This window comes from Microtus ochrogaster, chromosome 21, assembly GCF_000317375.1.
Source record: "Microtus ochrogaster isolate Prairie Vole_2 chromosome 21, MicOch1.0, whole genome shotgun sequence".
NCBI lineage: Eukaryota > Metazoa > Chordata > Mammalia > Rodentia > Cricetidae > Microtus > Microtus ochrogaster.
The window spans coordinates 15,712,989-15,735,087 of record NC_022022.1 but is presented as its reverse complement, the minus strand read 5'-3'; the positions used below and the strand labels follow the sequence as shown (position 1 = coordinate 15,735,087).

Sequence of the window (22,099 nt, the reverse complement as noted above, 5' to 3'; positions counted from 1 at the left end):
GCAAAGGACCTGTGGGGTAAAATAAATTAAAAATTAAATAGAATAAAAATAAGAAAGAAAGGAAAAAAGATGCCCTATCATGAAAGTGTAAGAAAAGAACCTCTAAGGATGCCACTGAACTCATTTTCTGTTGGCCATCTACTGATGGGCATGAGGCCTACTTTTAAGAACAGTTTGTTTCCCCCCTGAGAAGACCTTCTAAACACAGCAGAAGCTGGGCAGTGGTGGCACATGCCTTTAATCCCAGCACCTGGGAGGAAGAGGCAGGCGGATCTCTGTGAGTTCGAGAACAGCCTGGTCTACAAGAACTAGCTCCAGGACAGGCTCCAACGATACAGAGAAACCCTGTCTCGTAAAACAAACAACAACAACAAAAAGTTAAAAAAAAAAAAACTAAACACAAGTCTGGAGAGATAGCTCAGTGGTTAAGAGCACTCCCTGCTCTTCCAAAGGTCCTGAGTTCAGTTCCCAGCAACCACATGGTGGTTCACAACCATCTGTAATGAAATGAGGTCTGGTACACTCTTCTGGCCTGCAGGATACATACTGAGAATACTGCATACATAATAAATAAATAAATAAATAAATAAATAAATAAATAAATAAGTAAGTAAATCAATCAATCAATCAATCAATCTTTAAAAAAAAAACTAAACACAGCAGAACCAACACACATATGAACTCACAGTGACTGAGGCGGTATGCACAGGACCTGCACAGATCTGCATCAGATGGGGTCTTAAAACAAAAGAGGTAAACACACATGTCTATCTGATCCCTAGCCCAGAAGCTATCTTCAACTGATAACCTCGTGCAGATTTTTCTTAGATGGGCACACAACCAGGAAATAAGCACTCATAATTCTTCACTTCAATCCAAAAAGTAAATTTTCTATGTGTTTTTAAAGGAGGGATGTCCCACAAATGAGCAGGCTCATATTTTCTATAAGCTCTCCTGGCACTTAAATTTAGTCAAAGTTTAAACATTTTTTTCCCCAAAGGATGATAGATATTGCTTTTTCAATTAAGGTTACTCGACTGGCATAGATGAAAATTTGAATTAATGGAGGACTCTGTGATGGAAATTAACTAATTTGCCAATTAATTATATAACAGGATAGATTGTAAGCATCATTCATGCTGTTTATACCTGTGATGAAGACGCAAAGACTATATAGCCAATGCAGTTCTGTAAACTTTGTTATGGCAAGGATAAAAACTTAAAATAATGTGTATTTTTAAAGGATTTATTTATTGTTATTCATGTGTCTATGTGTGTATGGTGTATATTGTGTGTATATGTGTTACATAGTGTGTGTGTATGTGTGTGTGGTATCTGTGTGTAGGTGCTGTGCAGTTTATATGTGTGTGTATGTGTTCTGTAGTATGTATGTATATGTGTGTGATGTATAATGTGTGCAGTGTATGTGTATGTGGTGTAGTGTGTATGTGTGTGTATGCATTCTGTGGTATGTGTGTATGTCTGCGCAGGTGTGTGTGGGGGTATGTGTTCTGTGATATGTATGTATATGTGTATGTATTGTGTAATGCATGAGCAGGTGTGGGGGGGTATGCGTTCTGTGGTATGTGTATATGTGTGTGTGGTATATATGTGTGTACATGTTGTGTAGTGTGCTGTGGTGTGTATGTGTTGTATGTGTGTGTGGTGTGTGTGTGTATGCATTCTGTGGTACGTGTGTATGTGGGGGTATGTGTATCTGTGTGTATGTATTGTGTGTTGTGTGTATATGTGTTGTATGGTTGTGGTGTGTGTATGTGTGTCATGGAAGGGAGGGGCTTCAGAATCAAGAAGAGGCTGTCAGATTCTGTAACTGGAACTGGAGTTACAAGCAGTTATGAGTACCCAACATGGGTGCTGGGAACCAAATTTGGATCTTCTATAAGAAAATCAAGTTCTCTTAATGAATTAAGTCATCTCTCAAGCCCCAATAATGTATATTCACAAAATACAGCATAGCACATTACTTTGGCCTTCAAATGATTCACAGTGAAAATATGAGTAGTGAAAAGAGTACACTTTGAATAAAATTAACTATAATCCCAAAAATGTAGGCTATGGATCTAAGGAAAATACTTACATGTAGGCTATGGATCCAAATGAAATACTTGATAATTTCACAAGCACGCCTAACTTGTACAGGTGTGTGTGTGTGTGTGTGTGTGTGTGTGTGTGTGTAACCCTCACAATTATTTATCAATTCTGCCAATCCCAAACCAGAGCTTCTGTCATGACCAGAACTTTGAAATGACAACACAGATTAGCCTACCATGCAACAATTAACATGGAGGAGGCTGGGGAAATGTCCTTGACATTATTGTTAATTATATATTAACATTGCAAAATGTATCAATATTAACAATTTAAAAGTATTCCTTGGAAATTATTACTTGTTCATAACTTAAAATTTACCTGTATGTATTTCACTTACATTACCATAAATTGGTCAGTTTTTTAAAGTTTAAACTATCCTAAAGGAATTCAGAATTTAATAGCATTTCCAAATCTTAATTTAAACTTCAAGCAGCCTTTAAAAAAAATCTGTAGTTTTGCAAGATTTCTGGGCAAATGGCCAAATACAAAATTAAAAATGTACAAAACTCTGACAGTTAAACAGACATTTGAATCTTCCCAGAAGATGATGTAAAAAGGGCCAAGCTAAACAAAGATGTTGTTTCTAGGAAGGGAACTGGGAGAGTATGGGCAGAGGTGAGAATCAGCTCCAGTGAGCTCTGGGGAGAAGATAAGCTACCATCTATGTCCTCGTCCACGTCCTCATCACTCTGTAGTGGCAGGAAAAGATGCTCAGTCCACACACTGACAAGCAGGCACCACTCACCTCCCAGTCATTGCTTACCAGCAGGTCATAAAAAAATCTCAAGGTCCAAATCAGGAGCAGAAGGAGAGAGAGCATGAGCAAGGAACTCAGGACCGCGAGGGGTGCACCCACACACTGAGACAATGGGGATGTTCTACTGGGAACTCACCAAGGCCAGCTGGCCTGGGTCTGAAAAAGCATGGGATAAAACCGGACTTACATAGAAGACAATGATGACTTCTGTGAACTCATGATCACTGGCTTTGGGTTTTTTATCCTACTGCACGCACTGGCTTTGTGGGAGCCTAGGCAGTTTGGATGCTCAAATTGCTAGACCTGGATGGAGGTGGGGGTTCCTTGGACTTCCCACAGGACAGGGAACCCTGATTGCTTTTCGGGCTGAGGAGGGGTGGGACTTAATTGGGGGAGGGGGAGGGAAATGGGAGGCGGTGGCAGGGAAGAGACAGAAATTTTTAATAAATAAATAAATAAAATACCCAACGGGGGAAAAAAAATCAGGAAACGGAACCATTGGTTTCTTTAAGAGCACTTATTGCTTATTTTTAATGCTTATTACGTTCACATATTACAATGATGACCAGTTGGTAGATATTATTGACACAATGAGATTATTCAGAAATTATGCCTGGAGGAAGTCATTGGGCAGCAAGTTAATGACATCTTAGCAATAATGCCTCAAAGGTAATGCAAGGATGGAGGACCAGAATGTTCTTCCTTTTGTAAGAAGCATCGTTGAGCTAAAGACAAAAAAATAGATAGAGAGCTGTCTGTCCTGCCTCTACTTGACAAAACCAGAAAATTTGTTTAAAATGATGTTTAAAATTTGTTTAAAAAGGCGTCCAGCCTTCATTTCTACCAGGGAAAGTAGAGGAGCCAAGCTGCAAAGCAGTGAACTCCCCTTCAGCCTCGGTGATGGAACCAGAGGAATACACTTAACTGACTCACTGTGCAAATCAGTCTTTAATTTCCTTACATTGTTTTGTTTTTTATTGTCGTTGTTAGCTTTTTGCTTGTTTTTCCTCTAAGACGGCACCCACAGACACCGAATCGAATCCTTTCTCTTTTTCTTAACTCTCTTGTAAACCTTTATTGTTCTTCGTTGAAGATGCTGCATAAACCCCAAAGCCAACCCTTGGGGAGCTGCTCATTCTCTGGGTGTCTCCTGTAAGTTTCTGAGATAGGCATGATAATAAACTTTGCTTGCTTATCACTTGTAAATCTGCCTTTTGTAACAGAGATCCATTACAATTTAGGATTCTTCAGGTGTTATTTTTATTCCACTACATCTTGAACTTGAAGCTCATGATCAATTCAAAGTGGCTGCCTTAGCAGAGGAAGTTACAGATTGAGACTTTGAATCCACGGTCTGATTTAATTTCCCAAGGAAAAATATCCCCAAAGATAAAACTTATCAAACACAATTTACATTTATTTTTATGTCACGAGATGTATGGGGTTTTATACTATTTTTGAATAGGGTGCCGAAAATAATGGGAATTGTTTCATTTTAAGCAACCAAGACCTGGACAAATTTTTCTGTTTGGAATACCACAGAGTGAATTATAATTATGCAATATGTTCCTCAGGATAGCATAATTAATTCAAAATTGTACAGGACTAAAGAGGCGAAGGGGCCAAAGGTTAGGCTAATATAAATTAGCCTCAGATTATACCCTTGTAATTACATTTTTTTGAGTCTTCAAATATGAGCAGATTGTCTTGACAGTGACATCATTATAGATATAAAGTAGATATAGAAGACAAAGTCCCCTCTTTCCAAGGACGATTATTAATCGAGAGAAACTGACACCCGGTTACATATACATCAACTTTTAAAAGAGAAGGAAGAGAAAGAAATGTAGAATTAAAAAGAAAAAAAAACAGAGCAATCATTTGACTTACTTTCTTTTCTCCCCCCCTCTCCAACAAATGAAGATTCTGCCCTGTGGAAGGTCAAAGGGGCCTGCCATAGGGCAACACTGGTCATCTGACACCGTGTTGAGAGGTGATGGATGACGTTTTCCCAGCTCTCCCCACTGCAACCATCTGGCTGGGGTTAGAAGTCTCTCTTTCACGCCCACCTTCATTTACACATGTGAAGGACTCCTTGAGGAATGGAATATTAACTACCCTGCTGAGAATCTGTGAATGCCTTCAGTCAGAGAAAAATGAGGTAACTTTTAGAGGACTCCCTGCTTACATACTTCTCTGATTCCTAATTTTCATATCATGTATTTTAATGTCTGGAAAAACAGCCATGTCAAATTGAGCTCCTATTCAGAGCTTTGAGTTTCCAGCTCACCATGGACTTAATCAGATCATGTCCGCTCCCTGAGTCCTTGCTTTCACCATTTCTGAAACAAGCCCAATTTCTTAGGACGGGGGTCAGGTTAGGAAGCAGGGCACCAGAGGAACGGAACATCCAGTGGGTGTGCAGCCGCTGTCATCCTTATGAACTCGACTCTGCTGCTTCTGTGCCTGCATTTGTTCTATACCTGTCCATTTTGTCCAGGCTCACCCTTCTCCATCTCTCCCTGGAAAAAGAAGGCCAGTACATTCCAGTACCCTAAGCTACTGCATATGAAAGCCAAAGTGGAGAGAGACGGTAGCAAAGCTTGCATAAACTTCATTATCATTTGTTAAATACAACTGATATCACCTTATACAAACCAATCAAGTTTCATGAGTGTGCATCCAGAGCAATGCACACTTTGATCCCATAATTAGAATCCTGTATTATCACACCCAGCAATAATTATTTTCTTTCAGGACTTGCAATTTTCTGCTAACTTGCTTCATCTTCAATTCTGTATCATAACTGTATTCACGGGATGTGCGTCTTTCTTCACGCCGTGTTAAATGCACAGGCTAAGAAGCAGCATGCACTCAGAAGAAAACTTTACAAAGAAAACTTGCCAAGTTGCAAGAAGCATAAGACACTGTCGATAAGCAGCTTTGGAAACCTAGGAGCAGGCTGTGCATCCCTTGCATGAAATTCTGGTGAGAAGAATTATTTCAGACTTCAATTCTGTGGATCTTAAAATATTTGCCTATAGTTCATCAGGTAAACACCCCTAATCAAAAATTCCCAAAGCCAAAATGCTCCAAAATCCCAATCTCAAAAAAATTCAGATCAAATCTTTATAGCCTTTCAGCTGAACTCCTCAGACCACCAAGTAAAGGAAGAACCACAGATCACTCTGCATCATGTCATTCTGGTTTGTTTATTCAAAAGCACAGCATCTCAAATACTATGAATATAAGTCTTTCTGCTGCTGATCATTCTATTGTGACACAATTGTCTTGTACACAGTAAGAAATTAATAAATATTTTGAGTGGACAAAAGAAAACTATGGGTAAATAAATGCACTTTCAAAAATTTAAAAATATACATTTAAAAGTAAACGGTGCAGAAAGATCATTGGAATCATAGCAGCAAGTGGCAGCCATTATTAATATTTTGATATCTGGCATCAACTACATTCTTGCCCATGTTAGGACCAAGTAGAAGAATAACGCAGGTACTATGTGCTATTTCCATTTCACAGATGAGGAGCTAAAACCAAAGTATTTCTGCTATTTGCCTGTGTCAGAACTTTAAAGTGGAAGGAAGAATGGATAGCTGGCAGGCTCATTCCTGAGTGGGGGCTTGTTGTATGTGTGTTGTGTGCACCTGAGTATTTGAGGTATGTTCTGGTGCACATGCAGGTAGGAGGCCAAAGGAGGATGCCAGGTGTCTTCTGGTGTCACTCTCTGCTCATTGTATTGATCAAGACAGTGTCTTTCACTGGACATGAAGCTCACATTAGGCTGGCTGAGCAGCAAGCTCTCGGGAACCATTTGTTTCTGACTTCTAATGCTGGGTTTACAGTCACATATAGATATGCCGAGCTTTTAATATGGATGCTGGGAATTCAAGTTCTGGTCTTTATGCTTACACGGTGTGTTCTTACCCGCTTAGCCATGTCACCAGGCCCTCAAGTCTAGATTCTTTACCCCCTACTCCACAATTACAATTAAAATATATAATGATGAAACATTACTTACTATAAATCACAATAAACATTAAATGCTATAATTGGTTACATACACAGGTTTGTCTCTATTTATTAATTTTTCTGGGGTTACTTCTGGTGAATTGTGTCCAAAACAGCATTAATTTTATTATGATTCTTATAATTCATTAGGGCCTAGTTTTCTTAAAATCTATGTTTTTGCCTTAGTTATTTGTGTTTCGTATTTTCATTTTCCCTTATTTTATTATTTTGAGGGAATGATGCCTCATGTAGATGCAGGTGCATGCAGGTATACAAATGCAGGTGTACTTATACACGAGTGTCCTTGTGGCACTGGTGAAAAGTGAGTTGGTTTTCTCTAAGGGTTTGGTCTCCTGGTGAGTCAGCCATGCTCCGGCAGTGGGTGGTCCCACAAGTTGGATTTGATGGGTTGAAAGAAATAAGGTTACAATATTCAGTGGGCATGGAAGAAGGCATGGATCTAGAAGAAGCTGTGGAGGAGTATGCACGTGATCAAAATACACTTACGTTTGAAATTCCCGAAGAACTAATAAAGTATTTTTTTAAAAGAAGGTGTTATCCAAAAGATCTGTTTAAAATAAAGGTGCAACTCTTAGAGTGCAAAACTAAGATACATTCAAAAGCCCCGCTATTCAAACAAACACAAATTAAACAAATGAGGCAGTTTTTCACTGAATTATTTATTTAAAACATAGAATAGAGGAAAATACGGCATTTTATAAACATTTCTACATGGCAAGCTACTATATACTTAGACTGAGTGTATTCACAACTTGAAAAAAATTATTTAGGCTCTTACACTAATTGCACTTACTACTGATAATTTCTCATCTAGGAGCCTATCCTGAATATCTGATCTTAAGCAAATACAAGAAACACTTTAATTTCTTGCTGTTTAAATGAGGTAGGGGATGGTAAACACAAATTCCATGAACTTGTAAGGGTTTTCCTGTGCAAACACTTTCCACTCGTTCAAATCAGAGACATATGCCTCAAATTGGAGGTAAACTTAGCTTTAAAATTTAGCTTAAACTCAGTGTTATTTGTGTTAATTAACCCAAGAAGTATGAAATTTCTTATTATGAGGGGAAAAGTGTGTTCATTGAGATGTATCTGTACTCAAAGATAGTTTCTTATTATTTATGAAGATTAAAAATAATCAAAACTTTGGCACACATGTCCTTTGAAAAACACATGCATAAACATGATACAGGATCACATGATTACCCACGCCTGCTTCCAATATAAGGCTGGCCTAGGTGAAAAGCATCTTCTGACAATGTGGTTTGCCACAACGGTCCTACGGGAAGAACACAAAGTCTGAGACAATAGGAACGTTTCCATTCTGGGACACAAGATGAACAGATGCAGCCGCTGTAATTTATCCATTAAAGGTGTTGACCTGAGGTTTAGGGATGCTGCTGGTTCAAAACAACCGCCTGCAGCCTACTCATATTCTTCCTGTTCCTTCCTGATCTCAAGCAAAGGTCAGACTCCGTTCCATTAAGAAGCACTAAGTACAAACTGCATCACCTCTCCAAGAAAATTGCATCTGGATACTTTTGCATTCTGGAACTTAGAAACAGTGTTCAGACAATAAGTAACATGGGTGAGTAGCCACACCCGGATGCAGTTTCTGTCTTTCCCTGAGAAAGACACTCTTCCTTCCAAAACAAAAACAAACAGAAACAAAAACAACAACAACAACAAAAAAAACAACATGTTTTTTGAAACTGAACCTGAGGCCTCTAGAAGACAAGCGAGCACTCTGAACCACTCAGCCATTTCTCCAGCTTATGTGGTCATAATTTAATTTCTTATTTTCTTTTTAGTATGTTTTGAGTCTTCACTAATGATCATGGAAATCAGTGTAGCATTAAATTTGATAAAGAAAAGGAAGTTTGACACAAGTTGACACATACAAATTTACCTCTTGCTGTGAAAGGTGCAATGATTTATCCCTAAGGATCTATGAAAGAAACTGAATAATTTTTTTAAATTACAAATAACTTCATTTTTTTTTAATTGCAACACTTCTCAGTGAAAAGAAGGTCCCCAAAGCTGTGAAGCTACTGTGAGAAAGAGTCAGAGGTAGGTATTGAACTCTCTTCACAGGAGCACTGATTTCTCCCCAGATCTGCTCTCCTTTCCAAGCTGACTGGGAGATCTGTTTCTGGTCCTATTTTCAAGATAAGAACAGCCATATTTGGAAGCTGGAGAGACTGATTAGTGAGACAGCATAGGGACTTAAATTCAATCTTTGGAACTCACATACAACAAGCTAGGTGTGGTACAGAATGCTGATAATCCCAGTGTTGAAGAGGCGAATATAGGAGAGCCCTTAGGACTGGATGGACAGACATCCTTCCAATCAGTGAAGTCTAGGCCAGTAAAGGACCTTGTCTCTAAAACAAAACAGCAAAAATAACAGAAACAGCGGAAATGGTAGTTGGTGCCTGAGAAACAACGCTTGAAGATGGCATTTGTACACACACCAACACATGTGTACACAGATGAACCCACACATAAAAAATACACACAAAGGGTATCATCCATTATCTACAAAATATGAATTATTATTATAAAGACTCTGGCTACACATAGCAGGACTGGGCTTCCCTTGTGTTCTTAGACAAGACATATTTATTGGTGCAATAGTAGCACAATGATCATAAGATTAATCAACAACTTTTTGATAAGATATAAATTGTACTCCCAACGGTAAAACTCATAAAGAGCACCATTTTTCAGGCCAAGAATCTTTGGCTACAGAGGTCACAGGCCCAAGGAGAGAATATACGACTATTATTCTGAAAAGTTGGCATAGCATTAAACTAAGTCCTAATGACTTACCATAAACACATAGATTAATGGAGCTCTCAGTCTTCAGCAAAGAAGTTTATGTGCAGTAGGTGGTTAGCACAGTGATCAACAGCTAACCAAGGTGCAAAAAATACAAGACTGCAGAATTCTCAGTCTTATTTGGAATAAATATAAACATGACTTCCTCCCAAGGCTCAGGGGGCATTGAACAAGGAGATGGGACAAGTGTAAGAACCAGAGATGATGTAAGACTATGAGGAAACAGTGTCTTCTGGACACAACAGGGGAGCTGTAGATGTGAACTCACAGAATGGGCAAACAGAAGAGTCAGAACATGATCTCCCTTCTCTATATAATTACACAGAAGTTCATATTTTCAAACAAAATTTTTTTATGTATTATTATTATTATTGGGAGTGTATGTGCGTGTGTGCCTGTGCGCGTGTGTGCGTGCGTGTGTGCGTGGATGCGTGTGTGTGTAAATGCAAGGAGGTTCTTTTCACTATGTGCATGTAGAGGTCAGAGGGAAACTTTCAGGATTTTGTTCTCTTTTTCCATTGGGTGAGACACGGTGATTGAACTCAGGTCCTTAAGGTTGGCAGCAGACTCCTTTGCCCACTGAGTGGTCTCATTGGCCTCTTAAAAGAGTGACTAACAGCAGATTCACTGAAGGTTCAGCAAACCCTTTACAGTGACTGAATGATCTCCTTCACAAGGTCAGAAACAGACAATAAAGGTTCACACCTACAGAACAAAACCATCCCAGGTGTCTTGTTTTAATTAAAAGAAAGATATGAAGGAAGGCAAGAGAGAGAGAGAGAAAGAGAGAGAGAGACAGAGAGACAGAGACAGAGACAGAGACAGAGAGACAGAGAGAGAGAGAGAGAGAGAGAGAGAGAGAGAGAAGAGAAGGGGGAGAGAGAGAAGGAGGAAGAAAGAAAGATAAACACAATCTTTTCTATTGTTTTTCTGAAGACATTCACATTGCTCTTTTGTTAGAAATACTAAACTTTTAAAAGTCTCAGCATGTTACTATAAACCATTTTTAATTTCACAATGAATAAAACCCCAAATGAGTTAGCCTAGGCATGCAGAACTGAAGGAATGATTTTTTTTTTCCTAGAGAAGTGAAAGTGGTGATGGGTGCAACTTAAAGTGGTGGGGAAACAAAACAACACAAACGAGCAATCAGAAGAACAAACCCCAACAACACGGGATGTAGAAGTGCACTCAGGCCTTCATCTGTGGCCTCCATCTGTATAAATCAGGCCTTGAGCTGACATGTAATTTTCTGTGTGTCCCCTGAGAAGTGGCCCTCTGGGCTTAATTATTGATGAAGAGATATTTCTTCAAAGTGGCCCAGTCAAGACTGCCTCAAGGGGACATTCATAAGCACTCATAATATCAATTTCCAAGCACCTGGGAGATAGGGACTCACATAGCCTCTTTAATTATTATGATAGAGGCAGAGGGAAGGAAGAACACATTACACAATCTGGCTGAAATTCTCCAAGAAAATTACCAGGATGTATACTAAAAGTAGGCTACCTGAGTCACTGTTAAGAAAGAGTACTCACACAATGTCTTGGAACAAAAAAGTTTGACCTCTAGCTTAATCCATCCCAGGAGTTAAAACAACTATCAAAAACAAGTGTGGTATGCTCACAGATACTTGAAAATCCAGAAAAAAAAAATCTTAAAGTGTATGTGCTTGCCTAGAAAAAAAATCCTGTATTTACTACACAGGATATCTTGTTATGTTTCAGTTGTATGGGTTTCTTTTAGAAAGAGAATTAGCATCAGATTGCTTCAAACTTTCAATAACTGCGCATCCGAAAATAATATTTACCCATTTATCAGCTTTGATGTAGTATCAAAACTGCTGAAGAATTTATCCATATGTAAGTGATAGTTTGGAAAAAATAAAAGGAGTAAGAAAAGAGGCAAGTCCTGAATTTCAGTCTCATTCCACCATTTAGATGTTGCCAGTTCTGCGTAGATGAGCTCTGCAGTGTAATTCCTTTACCTTCCCCAAGGCCTACACTAGAGGGCCGGATTTAAGATAGGATTAGAAGCATACAGAAAGTAGCAAGGAAGACAAACAAGAGTCTTTAATTTGACCATTCCATCAAAAACTCGTATTCAGCAACTCTCATAACACATTCCTGCAGCACGCCTCGGTCCACAATGAGCCTTCCTAGTAATTCTTCGAATTTCATTACTTTCCCCTCCCTCACACAATCTAGATTCTATTCTCAAATACCTGCTTACAAAGAAGACAAGTCTCTAACATGTCTGGAAATCTATCCAAATGACTGTAAAAACTGTTTATGTAGCTAACATGCACAACCATTTTGGTTTTTATTAATTAATTAATTGATTAATTAATTTAGTGTGTGTGTGTGTGTGTGTGTGTGTGTGTGTGTGTGTGTGTGTGTGTGTGTGTGTAAATTGGTTCTCCTTCCACTATGTTGGGTCCAGGACTGAACTCAAGTTGTCAGGCTTGGCAGCAAGGGCCCTTACATGTTCAGCCATCTCGCCAGCCCCTCTACTACCATTTTAAATGCATTCATGTTATGTAATATGTGGAGATATTTTATTCATTAATCTTCATATCCCTTATTAAGGAAATAAACAAAATCAGTTCTAACCAGATGATGAAGAAAGGACAGGCTATGAAAGTGAGAGACCAGGAGGTAGTGGTGGCACCAGTCTTTACTCCCAGCAACCAGACGGAGAAGTGAATAGAACTTTAAATTCAGTGTCAGCCTGGTCTACAAAATGAGTCCCAGGACAGTCAGGACTACTTAGGAAAACACTGTCTGAAAAAAACAAAACAACAAGCAAACAAGAACCAAAAGGACAGACAAAGAAATAAATAAAGGCATAATTATCCAAGGAAATAACAGAACCAGGATTTGAAGCCAGGTGTTTTTCAATATAAAAAATCATTTTTATTTATTTATTTTATTTCACTATAAAAAAGATTGAAAACAAACAAAACATCATATCCCAAAATTAACAAGATCCAAAGGTTATGCAACGTGATGAACTTACATATAGTTATAATTGTATATATAATTGTATAACTTTAAATATATGAAGTTAATTATCTTTCTACTTCTGATCCTCTCATAGATTTTTTGTTCTTATTTAGTGATAGTTAAGTGAATAAAATATATTTAATACTAAAAGTGTAAAAGTCAATGTGAAGTTTAACAGCTTACATTTTGAATACAAGTTCTAACTAACTATTTTTTAATATGATGCTGTTTTCAAATAGTAACTATTGAATAAATGTTGTCATTTTTAAAAATAAAGTCATACAAAATTTCTTAGTTCCAAACACTAGTAGACAACTGTACTAAAATAAAAGTTATTTCTTATTTTAAATGCAGGCCCTTCGTACCTATGAAAGCAGTATTTTAATGAAGAATAACAAAAGCAAAAGTGGTCATCTATTAGAGGAACTACATGAAGCTATTCAAAGTTATCTCGGTAGCACAACTGACTCCAGGATAACTCTCAAGACCCACATTACTGATGTGTGAGGCCAGAAACCACCTTCCGTCTTGAGAAAGACGCTTAAGAGCAAATAACAGCAAACATTCAGAAAGTAAACATGTCATATTTGAAGATAAAACTCCTGATTACAAATAAAGCCACTAACAACAAAAGTCTGATTACACATTTTATTTAGTGTAGAATAGAAATGACATATGTTGTGTGTGTGTGTGTGTGAGTGTGCATGTACGTATCTGTTCATGTGTGTGATGCTAAAGGCCAGGCTTGAGTGCTCTTCTAAAAAGCAAACTTCCATCCTGTGTTATGAGTCAGAATCTCTCACTGCTACCCAACGAACCTGGAGAACACATCTCCATTTCCCTAGTGCAGATTTTTTAACTACATGCTGGGTACTCCTTCTTTCTCAGCCAGCACAGACCTGTCTCCCCAGTCCTTCCATACGGTTTTAAGAAATGGAGATCTTTTAGACGTAGCTATTGCTGTATCCTTACAGTCACTGGGAAAAAACAATAAATTGACCATTTCTCCTCTTCAGGCTCCTCCTTGACTACAGTGAAGCTTGGACCATGCCAAAGCTCTCTTTGTACTTTGCTACGGCATTTTAGGACAACCTTCGTTTACAGTCTTGTTGTCCTTCTGTGCACACCCTCCAACATCCTTGAACTTCGGCTTTTGAAATCTCCCAGATGACGACACATCTGTACTCGATTGGGAGGCCTAGCTTTCAGTCTTGTTAATGCCTGTTCATACAGACTTTGATAGGATGGTATGTACAACCACTGTGTAGTTATTTAAAGACCATGTTTCCTCAGCATTAGACCCTGAATCTTAGCATTCTCATTAATTTCTTATCATTATCAATCAGCTTTTCAAATAAAGATTTTCCTCCAGAATACATGAAAGGAAACTACTGAATTTGTACATTTTAGTTAGGTAACCAATCAACTCTATATGCTATTATTGAGAGTTATTAGACCCAATCTAAAATCTCCCACTGAAAGATTCATTATTCATCATTTATATTATAGTTTTAAATAAACTACTAAATCAATTCTCTGAATACGTGGGCAAGAGATATTTTATTTTTCAATATGTGGAAAGACTTGTGAACATGCCCAGCTACAGAAACAGGCAGTATGTTACACACAAACAAACATAAATGGAACTAGTTATCATTGAAGGCAGATAAGCAGATATATGTGTTTGTCCTACTCAAGTAAACTCCCTACAAAAAGAAACTCTTCAAAAATAAGAGTGATCCACAGAACAGTTTAAAATTTGGAGGAAAAAAAGGTACATATTCCACAACTAAAACTCATTTGTTTTTAAGTAAAAAGCTTTAAAAACTTTACTCAATTGCATTTCCATAAGCTCTGTAATGCCCAGTGGGTAAAACCAGGAAAGAGGAAAGGAATATTATATACTTGCTAAAACAAATTATGAATCAAATAAATAGAGAATGCACAACTTCCATAAAGTTGAATACTGATTTTTCTCCTTTGACTCCTTTTTCCTCCCAAGTGGCAGAAGCAATTATAATAAAATTGTACTGAAATATATTTAGCTCTTTCTGCCAATTTTGAATGTTTTCTTGATTTTAAAAGAGGACCTTCCTTACATTTCCACTTTTCAAAGTGTTCATTTTAAAACATCATTTTCTTAACTAATAAGTATAATAGGTTCTCCATTGTCTTCTCAGCTCAGTGGAAGACAGGGGAGCAGTAACTCAAAAACCATTTGGATTTGACTCCAAGTGCATTCAATTTTGTGTCCAGCAGATTGGAATTCTTTTCTTCTGTTCAGGGTAAATCTGGACACTCACTCCGTGGTAAATTCAAGGGAAGGGCTTTCAGCTGTGACTGTGGAGGTGGCAGAGGAGTAAGCAATAACAGTTTGGCTGTAAATACCAAAATGATTATAAGTGGTTAAAAACTTTAACTATGTGCTTTCCTTGCTCCTTCTCAACTATCTTCAAAGGGGAGTGGGAAGCAGGATATTGAGCAAAAGTGAAGTTCTGAATAATCGTTTTTCCTTGCTTTTAGATGTGCCGATATTGACATCATATTGGCTGGTGAGTCAGTCCAAATGAAGAAATACTGCGGAATTATTGCTGAGGTCAGGGAAAGTGACCATTGGCCAATTCTCACCTACTTTAAAACTCTCCCAGGAAAGCCTGCATTTAAAAGTCCTGCTTTTCAACGTTTCGACTGTATCCGAAGAGGAAAGCAAAGTGGTATTTAAACTATGTGGTTACTGTTAATGCACTTAGAAGTACTATCTGTCGGAAGTGATTTTTTTGATAATAACATCCTTTCCCCCATTCATTTGCTAATGTTGGTCCTTTGTCCTGACAGGAAACTGTGTACCTGCAGCAGTGCTAACCACATCATTATTTCCCACACTCCTTTCAGCTTTGAGAGCTCGGTAACAGGATCAAGGTCACTCAGCCAAAGAGGAGCAAAGTTAGGCCTCAATCCCAGCAGTTAGCTCCAGAAGCCAGGCTGGGAGCCACAGCCATGCAACAGCAAAAGACAACTTGGTATCTTGTACCATTTCTACAAGTTCAACAAAGATGGCAATGCTTGATTCTACAGGCTCACAATCAAATAGCACACCCTATGTCAATCTTCCAGCCCAAGGAATATTCCAGATGCAGTTTAGAGAGCTCCCTCTCTGCAACGTTCACCACCCTTCCCGCTCACACGTAATACAGGCTTGAGGCTAAAAATTACACAGAAACACAATACAACTTTGAAGACTTTGGTAACTTGACAAGATATTTCTTGTCTGATTTTGAAACCATCTTCTATAGGTAGCTCAATGGGAAAATGAAATCACTACTGCAGTGGGTGGCCACCATTCCATCTCTATTTTTCTTACCAATCAAGTGCTTTGTCAACGTGTTCTGATCCCCATCTATTTCACACCATATTTAAATTGCCTCCTTCTCCATGTATTTGAGACAAAGACAATGATCACCATCAGAACATTCTCCCCAAGATGGCTTTTAATAAATGTGTTCAGCAAAGCTTTTGAATTTGACAGAAAACTAAGCCTTCATAACTTATTCTGATTCTTCAACACAAAGAAACCTTCAGTGTGAATTAATACGATTAGCAGAGGCATCTCTCTGTATGAGTGTGTTCCTCCGGGCTTAATGTACTTTTCCTCACTGTGTTATATTTTAATGATTAATTTCATGCTCTTTCATGGTATTTATAGCTCATGAATCATAGGTATTACTTTGAAGGAAGAGTAAAGTATTGTGGGTGATAAAAGATGCTGTTGGTTAGAGCGTGGAGCACACATTGAACAACACAAAAGAGGCTCACAAAAGGGTGAGTGCCGCCATGCCAGGTTAAAAAGGTACATCAGGCTGACTGGCCACAGAGTAAGATTACCCTCAGCTGAATGGAGGGGGAGGGCTCAGAGTGACTACATATTCCTGGATAAAGCTTGTACAATGAAAATGGACAAAATGTCTCACCAGCTTCACTTTCTCCAAGTAAACACTGTTTTCCAAGACAGATGCACGAGAAACATAAAGAATGATATCAGCTGAGCTTGAAACACCATTCTGAAATGAAACAGCTGGAAGCCAAAAGTCATCTAGTCTCTGACACTGATTCCTGAAATCCGCACAGCCTGGATGCTGCCAGAGGTATGCTAACTGATCTAGTCTAACAACAACAAAAACGTGCCAGGGACGTTATATCAAAGTTAGAGGACCATGACTTTAGTCAGACATGGTATCCTGTGCCCTGTACACACATGAATAGTTAATTAAATCAATCATATGACTCAATATTTAAAAATGAAACGAGGAAGAAAAGTGGTAAGTAATCTACACAGAGAAGTCTACATGTTATCCTTTAGCTCTTGTCAGTAACACGCATTTTTCAAAGGCAAAAAAGGAAGTCTTTTAAAACACTATGGGCTTCCCTTTAGGAGTATATAAAGGTTCTTTAACCAGAGACAGAGGCAAACTATAGACAAAACCAGTTATCCTGCAAACAGGTGGTTTGAAACTTAATTCAAGAGAAGGGAACAAAGGGGGAAAGTGTATTGTTTCTAAAGAAACACACCAGAGGATGGGAGGAAAGGCTGGGGGCGGGGAGGTAGGAAGGAAGGGAAGTGGGGTGAGGAGAAAGCGCAAATAGTCTACAGGAGTTTGGTTTTGTTTTTATCTCGAAGAAAAACCCTAAACAAAACAGAACAGAAACCCGAGAAACAAAGCTTTGATTCAGTGTGACTAAAATCAGGCTCCAACTCCATCTTTCCCTCAGCATGCCTACACAAAAGTACCTACAAGAACTCAAAAGAAAGGTTTTGCCCTTTCAGGTTGGAACTTATTCGCAGAACGATGAGCTTTTTTGCAGAAACAGACTACAAGAAAAAAAAAAATCAAACATTGTTGAGAGAGAACAGGGCAGTTTTTTGTATCTCTTTCCGGGGAGGAGGCACTTTCCAATGTCCTCTGTACTTCGTTCCGTTCTTCCAAATGTGAAATTAACTCGTAAACAATACCTTGGCCAGCCCAGCTAGAGACAGCGGCCTGGATCTTGGATTTCTACCCTCCACTTTTGCAGACAGCAGCGCTCAGCTATTGTAGGTGGGGGCACTGGGTAGGTGTCCCCCAACGCCACTGAGGGAAAGGAGGGTCGCAAGGGAGAAAAGGAGCGCTCCAGTGTCCTGGAGTTCATGCCTCTGAACTCGGACCTTCTGGGTCACTGTGACTTAGGGAAGAGAGAGGTGGCTACCTTTAAGTCTTCTACGAAGTGACCAGGTCCTGGTCTCGGAATGCCGCGTCCCTCCTGTCCCACAAATGTCCCAGGAGGAAACTTCGAGAGTCACCTGCTCTTCCCCGGGCGCGCCCCCAGACCCCCCGCCCCTCCGTGGCCCTCCCACCCCGGGGCCGGGGCCGGTACCTCAATGTCCGGCGTGTCTCTGCTCAGCACCCCCGCCATGGCAGCGTTCCCCGACCACAGATTCACGCTCGCAGACCCTGTGTTAGCTGCAGCAGCCTTCAGTCAGGCACCGAAACCTCGGCTTGCCCCAGAGCTGGTGCACGGACTGCCCGAGCCAAGGCAGGAGGGTGGGGGCGGGGCGACAACAGAGGACACGCCCTCGGGGCGGGGCAAAGCTCTAGACCCTCCTCACAGCCTGTCCAGTTGCTTCCAGACTCCCTTACTCTGTTAGAGCGAACTTTGGGCTGTGCTGGCCTATGCTCCCTAACCAGCCAAGGACTAGCTTGGTAGTCTGGTGCAGATATTAGAGATCCCCAGAACTAAAATCAAACAAGTGCGTGTTTAATATTCTTCCACGCTCCGAGCCCACGACGTGCAGAAGCACAGTCTAAAGAACAACAGGACCGTCCAAAATTCTCCCGGGACCAGGGACTATCTCTATCTATATTCCTCTGGCTATCAGCAAATAAGCCAGAAGGATTTTGAAGCTACATTGGAGTCTGGGGAGCCTAGAGAGCAAGAAGACAGGAGGACATCAAAATCCACAGTCCCGAACCCAGAGCCGCCTGTAGACTACTGGTTCTCCACCTTCTTAATGCTGTGATCCTCATGGCGTGGTGACCTTCAACCATAAAATTGTTTTCATTGCTACTTCATAACTGTATTTTTTCTAGCCTCATGAATTGTAACGTAAACATCTGTGTTTTCCAGTGGTCTCAGGCAATCCCTATGAAAGGGTGGTTAGACGCCCCCCCAAGGGGCGGTGACCCACATGTTGAGATCCCAGTTGTCATGAGAGGTATCTGTGGTACAGGGTAAGGAGGAAATCCTTGAGTGACTGGAGAGGGCTTACAGCACAAACCACCTTTAAGAACTTAAAACTTCTAGTGGCTGGGTAGTATTTCCCTTTGAATCACATGTTGACATAAAAAAATAACAATCAAAACCAAAACAACAACAACAAAACAACACTAGAGGGTTAAGTAGAAAGCCCAGAGTCACCCTTTACTTCCCGGTTGCCACTCACTGGTTTAATCCTTCCCCATTTCTCAGGATGTTTCATCCCAACCAGATCATGAGTCAGTGGGCCACTTGTGTAACAACAGTTTCTGCGGTTAACTTTCCTGAAATCCAGAGTGAGTCTCGAAGTATAAGTTAACCCCTTGCTCCCTACACACAAGATATGAGCTTTTTCCAGTGGCCATGCAACTCGGAAACAAATAACAAATAAAGTCTCATTCACTTGTTGACCTCACGGCCACCTGCTCCTCTCCTCTTCCGCCTCACTGGGTCACTCTTTCCCTGACTTGTGTCTCATTCACTAAGTATTGCTCTGATCCTTCCACTCATCTCTGCTTTGTCTCATTCTGCCCCACAAGCCACTGTTTGCCTTCCCGTTCACTCTCAAGTTTCTGAGACACGCCCTCCACCAATATAAATCAGAACCTGCCGGTCTCTGCCATTCTAGTTTACAGCAGCCTGTTTTCTTCTGAATATCCATGTCAAGTTTTGTTTGCCTGCTTATTCACATGTGAGTCATTTGCTGTACAGCTTCTGTTTAAGATGCAAGTTCCAGGTAAACAGGACCAGTGACTGATTTGGCTGTTTACCGAACATTTTGTTCCTTGCCTGTGTTTGAAACATACGAGATGTGCTCCTTGATGGAACAGTAGATCGCACACTAAGCAGTTCTTTGGGGAAACTTTATTTTCACTTCGTTGTTGAGAATGAGTCACAGTATTAGTTAAGGGATTTCGGGCTCAACTTAACGACTTCCCTATTCAAGGAGCATAGTCTATGGCTACACGCACCTGCAGCTCTCAGTACCATACCTTTACCTCCAAAATACCACGATCCATCTGAAGTCATTCCTGACATCATACATAATCATAGGTACCTTGGAAAATGCACACATGTTCATATATTGAGGAATGATGTACACATCTTCTACACATGTGCACACATATAAATACACATGATTTATGTTCTTTCCTTAGGCCAATATTTGCATTTATGCATATACCTGATATGTATAATCACATATGATTTACTCTTCAATTTAATCACTAAGGTTCAGTGCTTGGTTTGCCAACCATCGCAATGTAAATATTGTCAGATAGCAATCAATATTTTTGTCTGGCTTTATCATGCATTGTACAACGTATTGGATTTCATTACATCATTTTCATAAATGTATATTAGATAATTTGACTTTATCCATCCCTTCACACTCTGCAAACTCAACTCTTACCTCTGGTGCCTGCTTCTTTCAAATAGCTACCCTTCTATACTGATGCCTTTACTTTTAAAATTTAGATTTTGCATTCGGGAACCAGCATACAAGTTATTTTTAAAAATTACACATGGCATGCCCATATTTTCTTTCTGTAATTATTTTCCCAACCTCACATCAAATGAAACTTGTTAAGTATATCTTTTGTGGGGGCAAATTTAAGAGTTCTATGAGTGACCATTAATAAGTAAATTCAGATGTAAGAAACAACTTCAGCATGACCCAACTCCTCCAAGCAGATAATCTTGTTCTGAAATATTTAATTAAGACATCTAATCACATTGTTCATGGGCCACACATATTATCTGTGATCAGTGATTGAATCTAATGCTATTTTAAAGCCACTGACGCTCAATATTAAACATAGTTATATCTGTAAATAACTCAAGCTGTAAGCAGATCTTGCAAATGCATTGACACCACACTTTTTAAAGTTGTAAATTATGATAGCATTTGTCAAGCTGCCCCTCCATCTGGAAGCAGAGTCAAATATCAGGTGTTCTACATTAATTTTTGTAGGCTTTGGTGAGACAGCTCATTTCTCAACTTAATAGTTTACAACCTAAGGATGAATATTTTAATATTACTACCACAGACAGAAGAAAGGCTTATGATTCATCTTTAATTTCACATCTGAAAAGTTATCCACTATCACAAATTTAAAAACACAATAGAAATTCAGATTTCCATATGCTTTTCTCTCCCCCCCTCCCAGTATACTAGCATTAAGTAATTTTGGACAGGTTTTGGAATATTATTTTTCCAAAATCACAGTCAAAGACTTCAACTGATTTTGAACCCATTTCACTCCATCTAATTTTTAGGACCAATTTATAGCATCCAAATTGCCCAGAAGGATAGTGACTGAGACCAGTTGGGTCCAAATATTTCTAATATCCCTTCTCAAAAAGACCATATTTATGAGACAAGTGGAGGACAGTTTTCCTATGTAAACACACGTATGTATTATGATTTTTTAAAAAAATAACATATATCACGAAATTATGAACACCTTGCAGAAATGTATTTCCATCCTAATTCTTTTTAAACTATTTATTGGATGCCAATATATCAGGTGTATTGGTAGCGCTTAGTGAAACTTGTGGACAATGAAGAAATTGTCCATCTTCATGCAGCCAATAGTTCAAAAATATTCATCAACTCAATGACATTGAGCTCATGGTCTAACTAAATAGTTTTGTTGTGAGAGACTGATCCAAAGCAGATGCATTATGTAAATTGCAAAGTTCTGGGAAATGGAATAGATACTAAGTTTTAAAATCTAATCCTCCCAGGGCTCATGCTCTGTGGCTCAGCCACTGATGTATTTTACGGTTAATCTTAGTTATCACCTTGACTGGTTGGAGATGCCTCTAAAATGTGAGGAAAGAAATGCCTTCCAAATATGTCTGAGATAACATTTCTAGAACCATATGTGAATTGAAAATTGAAGGTCAAAACCTAAACTAGATATGGATAACACCATTCAAAAGTTCAAGGGACTGGCTGAGACAAAAATAAAAGGCAGATACTCCACCATATGTAAGCTCCATCCAGACCAGGATCTGTGTTTCCTGCTGCCACCATCACAACTGA

At 39.2% G+C, this 22,099-nt stretch overlaps 1 protein-coding gene across 1 annotated transcript in view; it reads right to left on the bottom strand.

Annotated features, from left to right (window-relative positions):
* Positions 1 to 18,323, bottom strand: part of Dpyd (dihydropyrimidine dehydrogenase) — a 763,700-nt gene extending 745,377 nt beyond the window's left edge. The window contains exon 1 of the mRNA XM_005357199.2: positions 18,172 to 18,323. Within this exon, the coding sequence (XP_005357256.1) occupies positions 18,172 to 18,210 (39 nt within the window). The 5' untranslated portion in view covers positions 18,211 to 18,323. The remainder of the gene's footprint in view (positions 1 to 18,171) is intronic.
* Between the last annotated feature and the right edge of the window lie 3,776 nt (positions 18,324 to 22,099).